General features: G+C 32.8%; 1 protein-coding gene across 1 annotated transcript in view; it reads right to left on the bottom strand.

Annotated features, from left to right (window-relative positions):
* Positions 1-826: 826 nt before the first annotated feature.
* The window catches only part of LOC134718323 (uncharacterized), a 63,448-nt gene continuing 45,888 nt past the window's right edge, over positions 827-18,386 (bottom strand). The window contains exons 9-14 of the mRNA XM_063580818.1: positions 16,768-17,221; positions 14,582-15,354; positions 11,866-11,896; positions 10,203-10,471; positions 5,252-5,279; positions 827-3,306 (exon numbers count right to left, since the gene is read on the bottom strand). Of these exons, the coding sequence (XP_063436888.1) occupies positions 2,915-3,306; positions 5,252-5,279; positions 10,203-10,471; positions 11,866-11,896; positions 14,582-15,354; positions 16,768-17,221 (1,947 nt within the window). The 3' untranslated portion in view covers positions 827-2,914. The remainder of the gene's footprint in view (positions 3,307-5,251; positions 5,280-10,202; positions 10,472-11,865; positions 11,897-14,581; positions 15,355-16,767; positions 17,222-18,386) is intronic.

Raw genomic sequence — 18,386 nt, 5'->3', positions numbered from 1 at the left:
ATAAAAAATAAAGCACAAACTTTATTTTATACACCCTACTGATCATTCAGTTGAAGTTTGGTTGAATTTGGTTGAGTAGTTTCAGAGAAGATTTTTTTTAGTTAGCAAATATGATGAACAAATTGTGAAAAAGTGTCATTAAAGGACAATAACCCTTTAAGGGATCAATTGACAATTTTGGTCATATTAACTTATTTGTAGATCTTACTTAGCTGATAATTTTTGCTGTTTACAGTTTATCTTTATCTATAATAAGGACGACAGACGACGACGACGAGGGACGCCAAGTGATGAGAAAAGCTCACATGGCCTTTTAGGCCAGATGAGCTAAAAATGTCTTGCTATTGCACAATATTGTGCAATTAGATGTTTCTTGCTATTGCACAATATTGTGCAATTAGATATTTCTTGCTATTGCGCAATACTATGCAATTGAAAAGACTTGCTATTGCACAATACTGTGCAATTGAAGATTTCTTGCTATTTATTGCAAAATACTGTGCAATGGAAAATTTCTTGCTATTGCACAATACTGTGTAATTGGAGCTTTCTTGCTATTGCTGCATACTGTGCAATTGAAAATGTCTCGCTATTGCACAATACTTAATATAATAATTTTGGATCCTGATTTGGACCAACTCGAAAACTGGGCCCATAATCAAAAATCTAAGTACATGTTTAGATTTAGCATATAAAAGAAGCCCAAGAATTCAATTTTTGTTAAAATCAAACTTAGCTTAATTTTGGACCCTTTGGATTTTAATGTAGACCAATTTGAAAACAGGACCAACAATTAAGAATCTACACATACATTTGGATTTGGCATATCAAAGAACCCCAATTATTCAAATTTTGATGAAATCAAACAAATTTTAATTTTGGACCCCAATTTGGACCAACTTGAAAACTGGGCCAAAAATAATAAATATAAGTACATTTTTAGATTCAGTATAACAAAGAACCCAAAGGATTCAATTTTTGTTTAAATCAAACTTAGTTTAATTTTGGACCCTTTGGACCTTAATGTAGACCACTTTGAAAACGGGACCAAAAATTAAGAATCTACATACACAGTTAGATTTGGCATATCAAAGAACCCCAAGTTCATTCACAGTTTAAAGTTGGACCCTTTGGGCCCCTTATTCCTAAACTGTTGGGACCAAAACTCCTAAAATCAATCCCAACCTTCCTTTTTTGGTTATAAACCTTCTGCTAAAATTTCATAGATTTCTATTTACTTATACTAAAGTTATGGTGCCAAAACCAAGAAAAATGCTTATTTGGGCCCCTTGTTGGCCCCTAATTCCTAAACTGTTCATACCTCAACTCCCACAATCAATCCCAATCTTCCTTTTGTGGTTGTAGACCTTGTGTTTAAATTTCATTGATTTCTATTTACTTCTACTAAAGTTATTGTGCGAAAACCAAGAATAATGCTTATTAGGGCCCTTTTTGGCCCTTAATTCCTAAACTGTTGAAACCAAAACTCCCAAAATCAATCCTAACCTTTCTTTTGTGGTCATAAACTTGTGTCAAAATTTCATAGATTTCTATTTACTTAAACTAAAGTTATAGTTCGAAAACCAAGAAAATGCTTATTTGGGCCTTTTTTTTTACCCTAATTCCTCAAATGTTGGGACCAAAACTCACAAAATCAATCTTAACCTTCCTTTTGTGGTCATAAACCTTGTGTTAAATTTCCATTGATTTCTATTCACTTTTACTAAAGTTAAGAGTGCGAAAACTTAAAGTATTCGGACAAGGACGACGCAGACGACGACGCCAACGTGATACTAAAATACGACCAACATTTTTTTAATTTTTGCGGTCGTATAAAAATGGCGGGTTGAACCTGGTTTTGTGGCATGCCAATCCTCCCTCTTTTATAGCAATGTGAAATATAACATTAAAATGACAACACACATTACAGGACTACAATATAAATAAATAGGAGAACACAATTGACAAAGAAACATACGAATATTAGCTAACAAAAGGCAACAAGTTAAAATGTTGTGCATTTTGTCCACACAAGACTTACGAAATGGAATATGCAAAGTGATAACATCAATTTGAATATACTTTTTTGGCTATTTTAGATAAACCAAGTAGTGTTTTGAAAGTTTTTGTATATGTTTCATAAACTAATAATAAAACAGAAATGAAATCAGTTGTATTGTATAATCATATATATATATTGCACAGAAAGTGATATCCTTAGTACATCAATTGATATTTAACTCAAATCACAAAAACAACTACACACAAATTACAAACTACTTTAAAAGTTAGGACGACTTTCTTTATCCAGACAACACTTCAGAAAGTTATAAAACATTGCGATATATATTTGCATGGTAACGAGAAGTCTTTGTGATATTGCTTCTGAAAGTGATAAACAGCACTGTACAAATATATATTCAATTTCAGTTTGGTGTGGACTTGTTCATTAAAACTGTAGTATTTTGCATCCTCAAAAGCTTTAATAGCTCGATTGAAGGAAATGTTTTGCCTTGTTACAAAATAAAAAGTATAAGTGTTACTGCACAAAACTGTGAAAAGATAAAATATTTCCTTCAATCTTGTAAAAGTGTAATATGTATCCATCATACTAAAAAAACACAACACTACAGTTAAAGGTATATTAAAGGGATTGTATATTAAGACAAGATTGCATGGATATACTCTTTGAATCACTAGTTACAATGTAATAGAGTCATCAACATTTTGTTTAGATATTTCCAAGTTGTATTTGTTTGGAGTTTGTTTTTTGCTCTTGTTTTTAAATAATTTGCTATTAATAACATGAAAACCACACCAGGCACTATAACAAACTGTTACCCAAAATTAACACACAGCCTAGATGGTATAACAACTTGGTTACAATAAAAAAATACTAACTGTAACATCAATCTTATTTCTTCTTCTGGAAAGGATTCAGGTTTTTCAGGAGTGTTTTAATTTTTCCTTCCTTCTTTTCTTCAACTTCCTCGTGTAGGGTGTATTTCTTCACACCAACTGTTTTAATGATTTCCTCCAAACATTTAGCACCTCTATCAACATTTACAAGAGCTTGGACCAGAACACGTATAGTTGGCCGGACTCTTTGTTCTTCTCTCCATTGAAATAATATATCTTTACATTGTGCCACTAAATCCCGACCATTGTTATACTGTATAATATCTATTGATGTTATAGGTAATCCTAATTCTAAACCCAGTTGGAAGGATACTACACCTATTAATTGTGCCAGTTTATCTAGTATTTCATCTGTTGGAATTAAATCCATGTATTCTTCATTGATAACTGTAATAACAAAAACAATGGTATGTATCATTAAGACACAGTGCCCCGCTGCCACTATCACATGTCCTCACTCATTGAACTATGAAATCAGGGTCAAAATCATAACTCTTTATATAATTTTAAAGTTCCCTCCACAATGAATATGCGTAATTAGTCTTAAGTTGACATGACAACAACTTAATGACAAACTGCATTAATCAAAAATTTAACCTGAGAACTAATTTCACACTATCACATTTCTATGTTCAGTGAACCATAAAATCAGGGCCAATACTATTATTTTGAATAATATTTTTCAGGTTTACATCGATATCATAATGAACATGTGTACTAAGTTTCAATTTGATGTGACCAAAACTTCAAAGGTACTACTTTAACATCACTGCACGCTCAAGGTGACCATTGCAACGGTTAAAAAAATTTGTAAGAGACGATCAAGTAACATCTGTGCGCTGAAGAAATCACAGCACTCTAGATCAAAGGATGTATGTTACAGGTTACAAATAAAATAATGCATGTTACTGGTTATAGATCAAAGGATGCGTGTTATTTGTTACAGATCGAAGAATGCACGTTACTTGATAAAAAAGAATGCAAGTAACTGGAAGCATATCATAGAATGCATGTTACTGGTTACAGATCATACTATGCATTTTACTGGTTACAGATCAAAGAATGCATTTTACTGTTATGAATCAAAGAATGCATCCTACTTGTTAAAGATCAAAGAATAAAAGATACTGGTTACAGATCAAAGGATGCATTTTACTGGTTACAGACCATAGAATGCATTTTACTGGTTACAGATCAAAGAATGCATGTGACTGGATACAGAACAAATGATGCATTTTACTGTATACCCGATCAAAGAATGCAACTTACTGTCGATAATTTTGATACAGTATTCCAGGGCTTGCATTTCCTATCATGATTTCTTTGATAGAGGGTTGCTGCTCACAAGGAAGCTATTAAACCAAAAGTTCCAAATGGTGAAGTTGAAATCATTCCTTCGTTTCCTTCGTTTATAAATATTTTGATATGAGCTCACTGATGAGTCTTATGTAGACGAAACGCGTGTATGGCGTACTAAATTATAATCCTGGTACCTTTGATAACTATAATGGACCCCATCACAAGTTGGTTGTACGTTATGGAATATCCGTTTCACAGATGATAACAGATATGTTCCTAATGTCGTAATTCCAACTCCTTTTCCAGAATGTGACCTACGGTATAACCAGGTTTGTATTAATATGAGCAACATGACGAATGCCACATGTGAAGCAGGTTCGCTTACCCGAGATCCCCCCAGTTTTCGGTAGGGTTCATTGCTCAGCCATTACTTTTCTATGTTCGTGTACTACTGTTTGTCTGTTGGCCCTATTTTCAGCCATAGCTTTGTCAGTTTATTTTCGACTTTTCTAAGATCTAAGAATGCATTTTAATGTTACTGGTTACTAACCATAGAATGCATTCAAATAGTTCCAGATCAAAGAATGCATCCTACTTGTTACAGATCAAAGAATGCATCCTACTTGTTACAGATCAAAGAATGCATCCTACTTGTTACAGATCAAAGAATGCATCCTACTGGTTACAGATCAAATAATGCATCCTACTTGTTACAGATCAAAGAATGCATCCTACTTGTTACAGATCAAAGAATGCATCCTACTTGTTACAGATCAAAGAATGCATCCTACTTGTTACAGATCAAAGAATGCATCCTACTTGTTACAGATCAAAGAATGCATCCTACTGGTTGCAGATCAAAGAATGCATGTTACTGGTTACATTTCACAGAATATTTAATGTATAAAACACATGCCGGTCCACATATTTATCAAAGTTTAAACGTGTGTATAAATAGTATTTTAACAATATCAAGACTAAATCCTATCTTGGCTTCATTGATAATCATGACCAGATATTTTTAAATACATACCACAATGACCTTTTCTGATTCTTTTTACCTACAAAATATTTTGTAATTAATACAAGAATAATCAACATGGTTGGTGTGTTTTGGTTTCTGTCTGTGTCTAAATGTTGTCGACGTTTACCCCACCTGACTTGTTTATGATATTTTATGATCGAGACTTTTGCTCATTTACTGAGTTAACATAAGAATAAATGCCACACATATGTCATATTTTGTATTACATTAATAATTTTGAAGGAAATCAACATGTTCTAAAAGAGACGTGGAATATACCAAATGGACATTCCGAATCATAAGTCCAAATATTTATTTTTTTGTAACACTGATCTTAAACTTTGGACTTATAGGCAACTTACTGGTTCATATGTTGTTTCTCTGCGCAATTTTCACTCACATAAGCATGAGAAAACAACAGGAACGATTCTTAAAACAATCATCAAATATATTCTATTATTAGTCAATGGTCTTTAACTTTCGTCTTTTTATCAACATGTTTCTATATGTCTTATTCCAAAGAAAGATACTCTCTAGAAACCAATTTTACATAAAACTTATTTTATATATCAGTGACCTTGGACTTTAAACTATTAATTACAAAATAAATAAGCTTTTTTTTCTTTTCCAATGACCTCTTTCAGTATACCTTTTGTTAAAATTGCAAGCAAACACAAGTGTTCATCCTGAAACTATTTCTTTTTACACAGATTTAAAAATGTAATGAATGAAGGTCCTGTAACGTTTAGAAGAGCGTACAGAAATGATGATGTACATATGCCCCCTCCCCCTTTTTCGGGGAGCCAAAAAAAAAAAGGATCTTTTTAGCCTAAATCTTATTCACAATACAAGTTAAGGCGTTAATCAGTAGACAAAAAATTATGAATTTGTTTGGTTACCTCTCATGCATCTATTTTAAATGAATTCTAGAACACACTCGCGACATTGAGGGTCCGTGGCTGAATTAACGTACCTACGCCTTATTTGTAGACTGGACTTTTAGTATTAAAACATTCTGATTATAAGGTGAACAGTTTTATATGCTTTCGCAATCTTTCTGTTTGAACCTGTTTTAGTTTTCTTTCTTCAACAGAAAACTACATGTATCATACACCGGTTTCCGATTCGCCATTAACGTTGCATTCTAAGGCATCCAGGGTGACATTTCATCATATTTTGTATTTATTTTGCACTTATGAGGATGAGACAATTAGGTGAGTTTTATTGTATTGTATTTATTCATGTTTTGTGGAAGGTTAACTTTCTGGAAGTAAGTCCTGTCACGGTGATCAGGCTTGGGGAACTGGATAGGCAAATATAATTGAGAATGGAAATGGGGAATGTGTTAAAGAGACAACAACCCGACCAAAGAGCAGAAAACAGAAAAAGGCCACCAATGGGTCTTCAACACAGCGAGAAAATCCCACACCGGGAGGTGGGCTTCAGCTGGCCCCTAAACAGAATGTGTACTAATTCAATGAAAACGGACGTCACACTTAACTCCAAAATATATATGAATGAACTAAAATAAAAAAAAAAACATACAATACTAACAAAGGCCAAAGGCTCCTGAATTGGGACAGGTGCAAAAACTATTTAGAGGGGAAGCACAATCCCTCCCGTTAGCATGGTTAGGGGTTTCGTATCATACCATCACAAGATATATGAGAACATAACCCGTATCATGCCAACAACTGGTTTTAGAATAAATGTGTTTATTTCTGATGCAAAGATCCTATGAGTGAATCAATATTAATACCAAAATATGTCATCTTTAATGTCCTGACAACAGTATTATAACTATATCCGTTCTGAATAAGTCTGTTTAAAGGTTTGGTTAGCTGTTGAGGTGAATGCTGACATTGTTGTGCTTTGTAAAGAATATTACCATAAATGATACCTGAACGTATAAGATGTCTGCATGTTGAATTTTATTTACGAATTTACGAAAGATATCCTTGTACCAATGGTAAAATTTATTAAATGTATTGATTAGTTTGTGATATGGAAAACCCTGGTGTAACACTTTTTCAGCAAAACAGAGATTCCTTTAGTTAAAATCAAATGATGATTGTGGCCAAGTTTGGTTAAATCTGGTCTAGTCGTTTCAGATGAGAAGATTTTTCTAAAAGATTACTAAGATTTTCGAAAAATGGTTAAAAATTGACTATTAAGGGTAATAACTCCTAGAGGGGTCAACTGATCATTTTGGTCATCTTGACTAATGTGTAAATCTTACTTTGCTGAACATTATTGCTCTTTACAGTTTATGTCTATCTATATTATTATATTCAAGATAATAACCAAAAACAGCAAAATTTCCTTAAAATTACCAATTCAGGGGCAGCAACCTCTGGTTTTTGAAGTATAAGCTAAAAACTGCATTTTACCCCTATGTTCTATTTTTAGCCATGGTGGCCATCTTGGTTGGTTAAATTTAGCCCAGTAGTTTCAGAGGAGAAGATTTTTGTAAAAGTTTACGACGGACGACAAGTGATGAGAAAAGCTCACTTGGCCCTTCGGGCTAGGTGAGCTAAAAAAAGTATACAAAAACATAAAATGACATTTTGTATAGAAACAAAGGATATAGATTAGCCAAAAATAAACTATTAACACAGAGATATGTCTCGCCTTTTTTTGCAATTATGATAGTAAAATGCAAATGTTGAAATTAAAAAAAGCAATACTTTAACAAGTATGTTATGCAAATATTTAAGTCAATGAACCACCACTGAAGGTACATTGCTAAACAATCTCTGCAAATGAGATGTGCCAATGCTAATACAACTGCAAACCAAATACCATTGACTTATCATAAGTCGTTCCCTTTAGACAAACCTAAACACAAACATTAGCTTGTAAACTATGTAAAAGTTTCAAAATCAATGAACCATGATGAGGGGTTGGGGCTATATAATCTCGATGGAAAAGAGATTTGCAAATGCCAATCAATTTGCATACCAAATATCATTGACCTAACATTAGCGGTTCTTCTTAAGGTAGCACCAGTCTAACAGTGTATTTTTAATATTATTTGTTATCACATAATTTTGAAATAAGTATTATTCTGCACAGTTTGTAAAAATCCAAAAGTCATTATCATATCACAGCAGGGAATAAATTGATAATGAAGTTATGTAAATAAAAGCACATGGTAATTAATGTAAATATGTAGGCATTAAGGAGGGGCTAAAATGTCAATCATCTGTTGATGCCAGTGTCCAGCTGTTAATCTCTGACCACAAGATGAATAGTGTGGTCTTATCTGATTGTATAATGTGTATTACTTTGAAGTAAGCAGAGAAAAGGGAAAGTTAATAAAAAGGAGAAAATCTAAAGGGAAAAATCTAACCAAAATGAACAAAACTATATATATAAGGATAAGAGTGTGAAAGTATCTTTGAAAGCCTCTGACAAACTTTAATCTTTTAAGGTTCTAACAAATAAGAAGACAATGGCTCTGAATCTGTCTTCTCTTAAGAGTTTTAGGGACTTTAACCAACTTTAAGTTTATGTGAAATCTTTCAGTTCCGTAAAACTAAATCATTGTCAATAAGGGGATGGTCTTGATCTTTTCTGAAACATGTCTTTTATTGCATAATTTTAATGTTCTAGCTAATTTCATAGTATATTTCTTTTTAAAATACAAATGAAAATCATTCTTTATAGTGATTATAGTGTTTATATACACCTGGTCATTCCTGTTATTCTCTTATCTGGATAGAGGCGGAGCTTTGTCTATATTTAATTACTACATTACAGATGTTGGTCAAATCTGTGACGTCAAACTCCCACCAAATGCCAAGTTAGTGTTGGTCAGTGCACATATAATTCAAAATTTACAGTATTAGAGCATCAAAGACACAAAGTGTGTGGTTATATTGATAAAATAATGGGGTCAGAACACTCTTGGGGTGTTCTCAGTGTAACTTTTGTATTAATGTTGCATTTATAGGGGTTCTAAGGGGGAAATTCAGATTTTAGGTCATTTCTCTGAACAATTTTTCATGAGAATTGTTAGCAAAAAATGAAAATAGAAACTTCATGGGTACCCCTTTTGGTTTGACTTTGATATATGTGATTAAAGGGAGTATTTATTACAATACCATGTCCCAGTTTTTGGATAATTTGTTTCTAAATGAATTCATAGGTGTCAAAAGATAAAAGGTGAAATGAGGTTTGGCACCCAGCAGTTAAATCAATATATCTTCTTACTGGAGACATATATCAAAAATCTAAGACACGGTTTTGTTTATAGTGTATGGTTGATTAAAGTGAGGAAAACAAATTTTTACTACCATTTGACCTGAGTGTGCCATTTTTATTCAAATTGAAAGACCACTTTTTGGGCAATTCAGGAGCTACAATTTGAGATTAAGCTTACCAAAAATAAATGTATCTACAGATTAAGAAGAATTAATATTCCAGCTTTAAAACGAGGTAAAGATTTAAAAAATCCATTGAGTAGTTTTGGAGGAATTAATCTTTAAAGACTGTTGGTTGGAGTCAGAAAATTTTGACTGTAGTGCTACCTTAAACTGATCTAAACCACAAACTAATACATGTATAATAAGCAAAAGTTTCAAAGTCAATAGACCTTGACTGAGGGGGCGAAGCCAAATAATCTTCCGAGAAATGAGATATGCCAATGCTAATACAACTGCACACCAAATATCATTGACCTACCACTAGTGGTTCACCATAAACTAAACCTAATCACAAACTAATACATTATTGAAGCCGCCACCGGAAACAGCATACCTATGTCTCACTTTTTGACTCCGTCAAGTCGAGACAAAAACGAAATCTATTCCTTATAGCATTAATTATCAATAGAATTGACATAGTTTTGTAATGCAAAATAGTTTTTTTAATATTTTTGCAATTCAAGGACCACTTATTATACCTCTTCCTTAAGTTATAAAGTCTTATATAAGTCCATTTTATTGGACTAGTTTACCTGACACAGTGTGTGGGTAGTCAAATCCATATCTTGTAAAGCTTTTGCTATGTTACTGAATCTTCCTGAATACTTTTCTCTCCAGGTGACCAGTACTCTATACTTAACAATGTCGACAAATTCATAATCAGATCTGAGTTTTTCCCATTCATGCAAAGTAATACCAAGATGTATAGCCAACTCTCGTATTACGGTTTCCTCACATCGTGATGAAAATCGTTGAAGTTCAATATCACTTGGAATCTGATTCAAGGCGTCTTCTTGTAAACCTAAATTTGAATAAATTGTTACATAATGCTAAAACAGTAAACACTTATAATAACATTTATATTATGCATGATACATCATAAGTTATTCTATCTGTGGTGCAAATGTACAGAAAATTTGAAAGTTTGACCTGAATACACATATCATGGAATATAAGTCAATGGTTGTCCTATATGTGGAGCAAATACACAGAAAGTGTGAACGTTTGACCGGAATACCCATTACAAATTAGTCACTGGTTGTCCTTTCTGTGGTGAAAATATACAGAAAGTATTCTTTTTTTTTAAAAAATACAATAAAAAGTATGGGTCACTGTGTTATTTTTCAAGCTACAAGTCCAGCAAAATTGAAATAAAATTTGAGGAAATAGGTTTTGAAATATGCTTTAAGAAAATAAAAAGAAAAAATGGTGTCACCGAACTTGCTTTCTTGCTACAAGTAAAATTTCCAAATTTCTCATTCCATTATGAAAAATTTACTCTGTGAGTGATCTCGCCTTAAATGACTAAAATTGACAATTTGATTCGAATAAGTAACTCAAACATTTGATATCCGATTAAGCAACAACTCACTTATTTTTCCCCCCAAGAAACAGTAAAACCAATTATTTGCAAATATGTTTCAAAATTTGCAGATTCATGCAAATAACTAAACCTATTTATTAACACTATATTACATGAAAATGGCAGTTAATCTACCTTGATGGGGTCTGTAATTCAGTTTGATAGCTTTAGACATACTAGTTTTTTACCTTTTCAAACTATACCAAATAACTACTTTACCTAATTTTTTTTACATGTAATTTCATTCCCCTACTTATTATGTTATGCATAAAATATCAAGAAATGAATTTGGAAGATGTTTGAAAAAATTTCGTAAGGGTTCCGCAAAACCCAGTGTCTCGACTACTTTTGCTGTTGTCTATGTCTTCAGTGTGATAGGGGAATGTTCAGTTAATGAAATGAAACGTTTGGAATGTACAAAAAAAAATATGTTTGTAAAAAATGATAACAGTACACAATCAAATCTATAGATTTATAAACGAGTTGAAACATAAATGTATTCAATGAACAAATGATAAAGAAGATAATTTTCAAATTTTCCTCTAGATACTATCTTTTGATTGTAAGAAGCTTCTGTCCAAGTTTGGTAAAAATCAAGGATGGTTTGTGAATCTAATAAATGTTTTAAAAACTTTAACTGCAAACTGTATGTAATGTTAACTGGAAGAAAAACTTAAGTCCATTTTTTTAGTAAAATACGGAAACACAGGAAATATTTTTTTTTAAAATTTCCTTCTAGATACTAGCTTTTGATCATAAACAAGCTTCTGTCTAAGTTTGGTACAAATCTCAATATATTCATACATCAGTAAGTACTTATTCTGTTTTTTTACCTTGACAGTTTATTTCACATTCTTCTTTTGCCTGAAAAGTAAATATTGGTGGATACAAAAATTAGTATTTACAAAATGCAATGGATACAACAGTGTGAGGTTGAGACTTAAGCTATTTATAGTTAAGCAATGGTTAAATTGTTAGCATTGCCTGTCTATTTGAATTTACATGTATAAAACTATTGCAAAATTTGTTTCAGGGTGGAAATTAACAATGATTAGTCCTTTTGTTTTTAATGTGAGGGTCATTCTTTATGTGCCAAACAATGGCATGTAATATATATACTATATGTAGGGATGTTATTGTTAACTCAGTAAAAAATCACTAATCCAGTACTCCTAAAAAAATCAGCTACTCCTTATCAAAGCTATTTACAATCAAAGCAGTCCTATACACAATTAAAATTAATTAAAATTATATGCATACTGTGCTGACTTCTTCTTTTCGAATGTTTTTGTTTGCTCCTACGCATAACTTTATGGAATATTTGTTGTTCATTGTTTAGCCTTCCAATTGTTTAGATTCTGGTACCTCTGACGAGTCACACAAATACCTAAAGTTTGTTTTTAGATATTCACGAAAATACAGATTGTGTTAGGACTTATGCACCTTAGTCTTGTTTGTCGTGACCCATTTTGATTCCCTGTGTTTCATTTATACACAACGTTATAGACTTGGGGCTGTGGGGCAACTAAGAGAACTATACATATTGCATAGACACCTGTCTCATGTTGAAGTCTGTATGGTGCCCTCTCGATATTGTTCGGTTAGTTTTATAATTACTGTATCATTGGTATATTTAACCCCCACGTCCTATTTAATTCAACAACTAGAGGCTCTCAAGAGCCTGTGTCGCTCACCTGTATCTACTGTTGTTTGGGAAATCATGTAAAATAAGGTTTAAATCATAATAAATAGTATTTACCATAATAATGATTGAGGCCAAGTTTGGTTTAATTTGGACCAGTAGTTAAGTTAAAAGCAGGTCATCCAACCAGTAACTAGACTTACAATAGTCAGATAGTTACTGAAGACCCCTTATCATTTTTAAATTAGTTTTCAATTGTGATTATTTGAAATTGTTTTTTTTACAATTTTCCCTTAGACTTCTATAGTAAATACCTATGTTCTATTTTTAGCAATGGGGGCCATGTTGGTTGGATGGCAAGGTCATTGGATACATTTTTCAATCAAAACACCCTATTGAAAATTGTGGCTAAGTTTAATTATATTTGGCCCAGTAGATTAAGTGGAGAAGATTTGTGTAAAAGATTGTAAAAATACGAAAAAATGTTAAAAATTAACTATAAAGGGCAATAACTTCGTAAGGGGTCAATTGAAAATTTGGCATTATTGACTTATTTGTACGTCATACTTTGCTGAACATTATTGCTGTTTACAGTTTATCTCTATCTATAATAATATTTATGATAAGAACCAATAAACTGCTTCGCCTAAAGCAGCTGGAAATGACCACAGAGGTCCAACCCTGAATAGTTGTGGCAAAAATGGACACAATTTTCAAGCTTGATACAGGTCTGAATTTGGATTGTAATTAGATATTTGACACATTATAAATTTCTGACATAGAATAAATGTAGTCAAAGAACTTGAAATTAGTTATATGATTTGAATGTATATTCAATTGAAGATTTCTTGCTTTTGTGCTATACACTGTGCTTTCACGCAATACTTCGTAAATTTGTTAATTTTTTTATAATCTTGAGGGGAAAAAAATGCCCCCTAATTTTTTTTATCACCCAACCCCCCTAAATGCTTAAGTTTCAAATATAAGTCAAAAACTGCATTTTACCCCTATACTCTATTTTTATCATGTCGGACATGTTAGTTGGCAGACGCGGTCATTGGACACACTTTTAAACTAGATATCCTAATGATGATTGTGGCCAAGTTTGATTAAATTTTACTCAGTAGTTTTAGAGGAGAAGATTTTTGTAAAAGTTAATGACGACGGACAACAACGACGACGACGGACGAAGGACGCCAAGTGATAAGAAAAGCTCACTTGGTCCCTCGGGCCAGGTGAGCTAAACACATAATATGGTTCAAAATAAAAACAACAGACCTATAGCTTGCATTTGTAGACCTAATGTAAAACAAATATTAAAATTGCTACGTTTTGCAACTTTGAAAAGACTTCTTTAATTAGTTATCAAAGGCACCAGGTTTATAATTTAGTATGCCAGACGTGCGTTTTGTCTACATAAGATTCGTCAGTGACGCTCATATCAAAATATTTATTAAGCCAAACAAATGTAAACTTTTGTTAACAGAAAATCTATCAAAAATGACCACATTATTGATATTCATGTCAACACCGAAGTGTTGACTACTGGGCTGGTGATACCCACCCTTTGACTTGTAATGCTCACAATATTTTTCAATCACAGAGTCAATCAGTGACATACAGAGAAAAGCTCATTCTTTTTTATAATTCCTTATCAGATAAGTAACAAGCAAATTGTCTTGTAAGATCAGTTTCACAGGAATTTATCTTGTGAGATATTAGTTACACAAGAATTTATTTTGTGAGATATTAGTTACACGGGAATTTATCTTGTGAGTTTGTAATATTAATTGTTCTTTTATTTTTTTTAACATGTTGTTTTCTATTTTTGGAGACCATAAGTCAGCACTGTATGAGTTGATTCAAGATCTTATTATATAATATCAAGTTAATAGTTCCAATTTTACCTGATCTTGATTCCAAATATTCCACTTGTCTTTGGTATGTACAATCTCATGTTTATCACAAATCCATTCATCAGCTGTGAATGCTGCCTCTTCATTTATATGGCATTCTAACCTGGAGCATGCATATTCAATGTGGAAGGGTAGTTTTTGGCTGCTGGAGGAGACTGTGGACTTATAGAACTCTGAGATTCTCTCTAGTGTTGTATACATGCATTCCTTGATACCAGTGGCAATATCTGGTACGATCAGTCCATTGGAGGTTGCATGGACTATGTAGAGCAATATCTTGTTACCTTCAACACATACTACAATATCATGTGCTTTATCAAATGATAAACCAACGAATCCTGAAAACAGGAGTTGTTTTCCTTCATACGTCTTTACGGTCCACATACTGAGACATGCGCTAATGAGACGATTCGGTAAGGCTGGTGGTATTATTGTCCCTTTGAAAACAAAAGCTAGACTGATTGCTTTCTCTGGTGTGCATTCATGGGTCATGAACCTTGTGTCATTTCTTTGAGTGAGCATACAGGGAACAAAGAAGTTTTCCACTGGTAACCGACTTCCTGTAGTAATATCATATCTACGCTGCTCTGATAGAATATCAAGGTGGATGAGCATATCAAATATGAACTCTTTGTAGGGTGATATTTTAATGAAGTGCTTTTGTTCCCAAATAAGATAAAGATCTTTTCTTTGTATTATTCCCCTCCCTGACATCCTTTCAAAAGTCTTTCTAATGAGACCTTTCTTTGGCCAAAAGGCAATATCTGTAAAGTAAAAACAAATAAATAAATAAAATGAAAAGAGTATAAACAGTATCTTATCATAAAGAAACTAGCCCAAAACACAAAAAGGTCAAAAAATCATTTAAGGGCAATAATTTCTTGACTCCTACAAAGAATTTACTTACGATTTCGGAAAAAATGTGATTTATTTGTAGATCTTGTCTTGCTGATCATTGTTCTTTTTTTTAACTTTCCATCTTTTAATAGTTTTAATTAAATAGGCAAACATTTAAAAAGAAGACTGGTAGCATTCGCCATTTAAGGGCAATAACTTCGATTTCTATAAGAAGTCGTCTGACAGTTTTGATGTAAACAGACGGTAATTTATCTCAACCTTTTGATTTTTTTTGCCCTGTTAGATTGTCTCTATTCATATTCAAGACAATAAACAAAACTTGCATTTCACCATTATGTTCTATATTTAGCCATGTCGGCCATGTTGGTTGGCTTGCAAGGTCTTTCAACATTTTTTTAGACTAGATAACCTATTGATGAATGTGGCTAAGTTTGGTTAAGTTTCAGAGCAGAAGATTTTTTGTTAAAAGCTAACAGATGACGATTGACAATGAAGACAACGAACAGCAGAATAGTGAGAAACGGGATGACGAAAAGGTACTAAATAGATCTACAAATTATCAAACATAACAGATTGCAATAAAGGTAAAAACGAATATCAAAAAATTCATTATCAAGCAATATGAAACCCAGTCAAATAATACATTAGTTCACGCAAGAGCATATGTATTTTATCAATGATATTTGAGTTAAGTGTTTTATTCTAATTTTCGAGTTGGTGGTTCATTTTATAACAGTTACTGTATTTCTATTTAAATTAAAAAGTAGTCACAGAAATCCAGTTCAACCTAGCCGGAAACATTATTCTGAGTCTGAGCCTACCAGTCTTAGCTCATACTCCTCCTATATGATGCGTGCTAAGCAGAGAAATAGCAAATATTAATGTTCAAGTATTTGGTTTCACCGGGTCAGGGTTGGAACCCATGGCCGCACCACTCAAGGCAAACATGTAACCACAAGACAAACAAGGCGCTCCAATAGTTTGTAGATTTTGCATGTTTTCTACCTACCTATCATAATAAGTTTCCCACATAACAGGAAAAACACAAAGCTATTGTTGATCTTATATTGCTGATCATTTTTGCTATATATACAGTTTATAATAAATACTTATATTATACTTAAATCATTTAGTGTTTTCATAGAAAAAATCAAAACCATGAAAATCAGTCCAAAATCCTCAATTAATGACAATAACTCCTTCAAGTTATGGCAATTGCCAGGTGTATAGTGATTTAGAGATTTTTGACATGTGCTATAGACATCTGGCTGTATTTGATGACCATTGAGTACAAAAGTGAATATTATATCATATAATACCTGTAACAAAAGATCGCATAACTTCCACCAGAAGTAGCGGACTTATGATCACATAACCTCTTAACTGTGGGGTGTCAAAATAGACCATCTTTCCAAGTGAGTGTTGGAAATGAAGAAATGTACTGAGCTCTTCAGTAGACAAGACGGACACCTTGCTGATGGCATTTAATTCTTCAACTTCCAACAATGACAATACTTGTTTCCCATTTGCTACCAGGTTAGCAATCTCAAGTTCAAGGGGAACAGATGCATTAGGCATTGACTCTCCCCAACATGGATGTTGAAAGGTAAGATCTGTGATTGCTTTCTTGAGGACATCGATCTCTGGATCTGTTTTGTCTGTTGCATTGACAAATATTTGATTGTCGATGACCAGATGTTCTCGTCCTTCGTGGTCTTTAAATAACTCTTCTACTCCACTATATAACTCTGTACGCCGTTTTTTAATATCCTCCTATAAAGAAATGTGAAAGTACAGGAGAGTGATAAGATTTTGCGAGGAAATACAATGTTTGCAATACTTAAGTTCATGTAGAAGGAATTTACCGCTATACCACTAATCTAAAACACAAAACCTGAAGAACAATCATGGATGATCTTAGCGATGATCAATATCCCTAAACATTAATGGAAATGTAAAATTAAACAAGGGCAGGCAAAATGACAGCAAACCGTTTATTGATTGTAACATACTTAAATCATTCAAGGGTCATAACTCCTGAATACCAAAATTAATAATATTCAACAAAACATATTGAGGTTTAAATAGGATTGCAGTAAGTGTTCTTGGTTATTGCACATCAATCCCCAATGAATCAAAGATTAATACTCATGCACAAACAGCACATTAGGAATTTCTAAATATTTAATTTGACCTTTATTTTTTTTATGAGAAACAACATATCAAAATTTGAAAAGGATTGGATCAAACTTTTTCTAAAGTTATCGCACAGAAATCTGAAATGTCCTGCTGGTCAATTTCCCAACTAATCAAATATCTCACTTATTTAAGACATCAGTCTGAAGGCTTAAGAATCTGGGTGAAACCGGGTCATTTTCGAAATTCCCGGGTTATTTAATGACCCAGCGGGTATTGAAAAAATCTCAGGTGAGGGGTGAAAATTTCAGGTCATAACCATAACCCTAACCCTTCTGACACAGAATGTATGTAGTCGAAGAACTTAAAAAAAAATAATTACTTATTCAAACCATATCATTATTATTTGCTTTTATATATAAATCAGAAATAACCAATTTAAAATGGAAAATTTTAAAGAAAAAAAAATTCCTCGCCCAAATTTTTTGAACCCTCTTATGATTCATCACCCCAAACTCAATCCTAGCCTTCCCTTTGTGGTATGGTACCTTGCAGTACAATTTCAGAGAGATCCATACACTTGAACACAAGTTATTGTCTGGAAACTAGAAAAATGCTTATTTTTAGGCCCCTTTTTGGTCCCTTTTCCTAAACGTTTAGGGCAATTACCACCTAACTCAAACCGAGCTTTCCCTTCGTGATATGGAACCTTGTAGTACAACTTCATAAAGATTAATACACTTACACACAAGTTATCCTGAAACTAGAAAAATACTTGTTTTTTGCCCCTTTTTGGCCACTA

This window comes from Mytilus trossulus, chromosome 5 (genome assembly GCF_036588685.1).
Source record: "Mytilus trossulus isolate FHL-02 chromosome 5, PNRI_Mtr1.1.1.hap1, whole genome shotgun sequence".
Lineage (NCBI taxonomy): Eukaryota > Metazoa > Mollusca > Bivalvia > Mytilida > Mytilidae > Mytilus > Mytilus trossulus.
Note: the sequence above shows the minus strand (reverse complement) of the source record. Positions and strands in the feature narration are given on the sequence as shown.